Genomic DNA, 4883 nt, shown 5'->3' on the forward strand with positions numbered 1-4883 from the left:
CGAGACATCACAAGTGTGTGAGCAAGGAGGTTAAATTGGTGTGAGCCAGCGAGCCATGACGTCACAACAATAGATACGAGACGTTAACGAGTTATACGAGGTATCGGCTGAGATTTGTGGAATTCAAAAAACAACTATAGGTCTAATAATGAATTATTGTGATGTTAAATAGACAATGTTAGCTATCAATGAGCGACGTTGTTTTTCATTGGGACCTTCGTCCCTTCAAGGCTAGGCCTACCATCCTAGCTAGTCTAGGCCTGGCTAGCGCGACATGCGGACGTTGGTACGAGTAGGTTAGTCTACAAACATCGCCTAAAGTAATTGATATTACCCGGCAGAACGAAAGAAGAAAACTCCGCTTTTCAGTCGTCTTAGGCGCCTGTTTTTTGACAAACAATGACCTTTCAGAGGTCAAATTGCTGTCAAGAATATGAATTGGCTGCTTCGCAGCAAATAGTATACAGTACTGTAGGTCAACAAAAGCTTGTTATTTTTTATTACTCACTGGCACATTTTTATCTTGTTGAACTTTGAACTTATAGAAAATGCTTTTCTTTCCTTTGAGGTCTGTATACATCAACAGCGCATTCAATGGCCAGAAAACCAATATTGTTAAAATAAACTGAGAGCCTAGAAAAAAAAATACAATGTAAACATACAGAAACCTTGGAAAAAAATGAATAAACCTTAGGACACATAGAAAAAATTATTAGATTATCACTGTTTTTCAAAAAAAAAATTTAATTGGAATAATAGAATATTGCTTTTTTTTTTTAATGACGAGGGAGGGACTGTTTTTATTTGGCAAAAATGTTGTAAATATTGTAATCTATTTCCATCCACGAAATTGCATTGTTTTTTTAAGCTGTTGAAATAAATGATGTGGCCAAACAATTTTTTTTTTTCATTCCCGCATCAATATTTCCTAAATTTTCGATGCCGGTGGAAGTGATGATAATCTAACAATGTGCCCTTAAAAACAGATATTGTGTAAAAAACTTACATTTCAAAGCTACAAATACCTTTTCCCTTGACTATGATTCATAGAGGAAATAGCAAGATTACAGCAAGGGCTATTTCTAGATTAAAAGTTCTTTTCAACACAGGAATTTACAAAACAATGGTGATAATTCTGTATGAAAATCCAAAAATACTAATACATGAATTTTTGAACTTATAAAATGAATTATGTAGACCCTGGAATTTTCATAAGCCCTTCAGTACCAAGGGACTGGTAGACACTTGGAGACTGGTATTCTTTCCGGAGAAATGTACTGTGCAGTAGCAGGAGGGAAGGGCTTAGCCCGTCTGGGCCCCTCTATTTCGAATTCCTGGATCAGCCACTACTGTGTTCACACAGCACATGGGATTATAGGCTTCAGATGCCGCAAGACTGCACCACCACTGAAACACACAAGGAGACCAGCGGATTGAATTGAAAGGGGACAAAGGTTATGTAAAGATCTCCAGCATTCAGCGTACACAGAGAGGGGCTACCATGCAGTAAGTTTAGCAAAGTTTCCCAACATCTCACTATTTTACCATTACCATACTACTGTACATTGTAAGATTGCAGTCAGGCAAAAATTAAAAGTACAGCAAAACCTTCCCTTTGTGCAACCTTTATTAAGGGGACACTTTTTGGGGAACACCCCATCCTTAAGGGGGACAATTTCTAAATTTGGTCCCGAAGGTGTCCCTTAATAGAAATTGATTGATTGCTATTAGGGAGTTTTTCAAAGCTTACGAACACGATAACAAATACGGTTTTACGTCATCAAATTTTAAGAAAACACTACAGTAGCTAGCGTATTTGCCACAACGTAGATAATTCATGCTTTTTGCATGAATTAAGGATCATATCACCTCCATAATCATATGGAGCTTGCACAGCATATTGTCAATTTTTGTAAGGTTGCAAAACCTCCCTATTTAAAGTAGTGGACCTTTCCGCTAAGCCCTGCCTCCTTGGGTATTGTTGCTAAGGTCTTGCATGCTTATTAGACATGTGTGCATTCCCAGTGCCATTCTGATTGGTCAGTTAAGATTGATTAACACTTTTGAAAAGGTCAATTTAAATATGACATCAGTTATTCTTACCAAACACAAAGGTCACAAAGTTGCTTCTGCCACACAGCCAATGGCAGGAGAACCAAATCGTTTCCCAGAAATTCTTGGATGATCCCCAGAACTGTTGCAGGTGCCATGTTAAGGAATTGCGCATACATGCTAAGATGATCAACGACGAACCAATCACGATGATGGCGCTCTTAACAGAATCCAACGAACGAGAGAATCCACCAGCCTGTTGGCAGAAAATTATTTATCCCAATTCATAGTTTAAACTACAGTGCATATCCGTATCTAGAGTCAATCAGCATAAACCTATGTTGTATATGTTATGTCGATTGACATTAATATGGGCATATGCAGTTTAAATTGGCGTTCAAATTACGAATTAGCTTATTAGGCAAAAAAAAAAAAAATTGTTTGTTTGCCCTCCGCACCTGCCCCTATCTCACTGGAAAAAATAGGGGCGGAAAAACAAAAAAAAAACTTCAGAAAAGTTTTTTTTTTTTTAGCTTTTTTCTTAACAAATTAAAATAAATATGAGTGAATTTATCTTTATTTTTTGCCAGCTGCCCTACAAATTAGTCTAAAGGTGTTGTCTGATGTAAGATACTGCCATTCTAGGCCTCTGTGGGTTATTTTTATTCCATCTGATGAGTATTTAAAAAAAAATAACTAAAAATTTTAAAAAAAGTTTTTCCACCTGCCCCTATTTATCATTTTAAAAAAAAGAAGGGCAAACAAACAATTTATTTTTTTGGCCTTATCGTGCACCTCTTGAGTAGGTGGTAAAATACCCCAACTGATTGTGACCCGGTTATATATTAAACAAATCAAATATTTTTTTTATTTCTGAATCAGGAATGTCTATATTACAGTACACAATAATATATAGAAAATAGTGAGAAATTGAACTAACGCTTTAACAACCTTATACAAATAGGTAAAGGTTTAAATATTTCATACAACAAGGTGATCAAGATTTTTTTTTTTTTTAATTCAGATGGAATACAATTTCAAATACAAATTATGCCTGACCAGAACATTAAACTATTAAAGCTTTTTGTACTACAAAAGTGGATGACTGAATTGATGGCCAATATTTCATTTCATTCAACAGGATGACAGACCTGCCAACCCTTGGTTCATGAAAATCTGGAGATTTTTTTAAGAATTTAAAAAAAAATCTGGATATTTACCAAAAAATCTGGAGGTTTCCAGAATTAACCAAAATCAACCCTTGGGTCATGAAAATCTGGAAATTTACCAAAAGAAATCTGGAGGTTTCCAGAATTAACCAAAAGATAATGCAAGATGCCCGAAAAGTCACGTCAATACAAATCATTGGCCGTTAGTGGCAACATTTAAATTGGAAATGACTGCTTGTTTATATTTGCGAGCAGACGGCGAATACATTGAATAGTAACAATCAAAATCAAATCAATCAAATTATGCATAAATCGGAGTATTTTTAGGGAGGGGGCGGCCTCTGAAATCGGGTAAAAAATTACATTCGATCGGGAGAACTGAAAATTTGTTTAAATATCAGGTGACAACCGACAGGATCGGGTTAGTTGGCAGGTATGATCGGATGAACAAATACGTTTAATACACAAGACAACACGAGGAACGGTGGTGTATCTATGGTTCTTGGAATAGGGGAGCTGAAGAGGGATGCAAAGGTCAAGTGGGGGAAGCTTCATGATTAGCTCACAAAAAAGTGATATGAGGTTATGTTGAGCATACAGTAATACATTTGTTTCAAATATCTCCAGTGGGAATGTACTGTACCCTAACCCCCTGTGCACCCCCTAGATATACCACGTTGACAGGAAGTTCTACATGACCAAAGTAGACATGTTCCAGTATGAACTCAGCATATATGCTGAATTTTATTTGCCATATTTGTCACTTTGCCATAGGCTCTGTGAATTCTGTGGGTATGTGTCTCAAAATTGTCGCTTTCCGATATCAAACATGTAAAGAACATTCCCTGAACATGAAAAGTGTTGGTCTAACATAGCGTGACTATGGTGAGTTTGAAGGAGAGTTTGACCGAGGCGAGTTCTTTAGGTGGTGAGTTTGTAGGGGGTGGGGGACTGTGTTTAGTATATGGGACTGTCGAGCCGAACTTGTAAGGAGAAAAGTTTTTTAGGGGAAATTTTGGAAGGATATATCTAATCCTAGGCCTACAGCGGGACCTTGTGAGTAGCCTTGCAGCAGCAGCAGCAAATATAGTATAGGCCTAGGCTAGTAGTAGTAGTAAAATTCATAGCAAATCCTAGCCCATTATTGGCTCGCTGAAGCTGTATAGATAGACCTTCTCTAGCCTAGCCTAACCTATAGCGTTACTGGCGTTCCATACATTTTGAGAGCGGCCGTTTTGATCATATATTCCCTTCGGACTTCATGAGACCTGAACAACCAAACCGAGGCCTAGTAGAAGGCTAGGCTAGGGCCTATACACTACAACTAGGCCTAGGCCTAGCTAGTTTGTCTGCTCAGGGAGTTGTTATAGTGATAACAACTCCATGGTCTGCTGACAATTTTGTACATACGAGAGAGAGGCAACTATTTCTCATGACCCTAATAGGAAACACCTATTGATAAACAGAGTAGACTGCACGTCTTACCATGACAAAATTAATTTAGTGGGAGTACACGCAGCGATTAAAAAAATATAATAAAAAGCGTACAAAACGTCAGGTTTGCCAAACTTGTATTTAACCCAGAGTCATCCTTTGCCAGCGTACGACGATCGAGTTGTCATGCATAATACATGTTGGTGCATGGTTGGTGTTACGCCTCAC

At 37.6% G+C, this 4883-nt stretch overlaps 1 protein-coding gene across 1 annotated transcript; it reads right to left on the reverse strand.

The window, feature by feature from the left end:
* Positions 1-490: 490 nt before the first annotated feature.
* On the reverse strand, positions 491-4883 carry LOC117102997 (fatty acid hydroxylase domain-containing protein 2-like). The gene is made up of 3 exons (XM_033243460.1): positions 4707-4883; positions 2104-2308; positions 491-633 (listed from the first exon to the last, which is right to left on the reverse strand). Exons 1-3 carry the CDS (start codon positions 4707-4709, stop codon positions 491-493), a joined length of 351 nt encoding a protein of 116 aa, XP_033099351.1. The 5' UTR covers positions 4710-4883.

This window comes from Anneissia japonica, unplaced genomic scaffold (genome assembly GCF_011630105.1).
Source record: "Anneissia japonica isolate Jap-2015-1 unplaced genomic scaffold, ASM1163010v1 scaffold564_len24143_cov94, whole genome shotgun sequence".
Taxonomy (NCBI): domain Eukaryota; kingdom Metazoa; phylum Echinodermata; class Crinoidea; order Comatulida; family Comatulidae; genus Anneissia; species Anneissia japonica.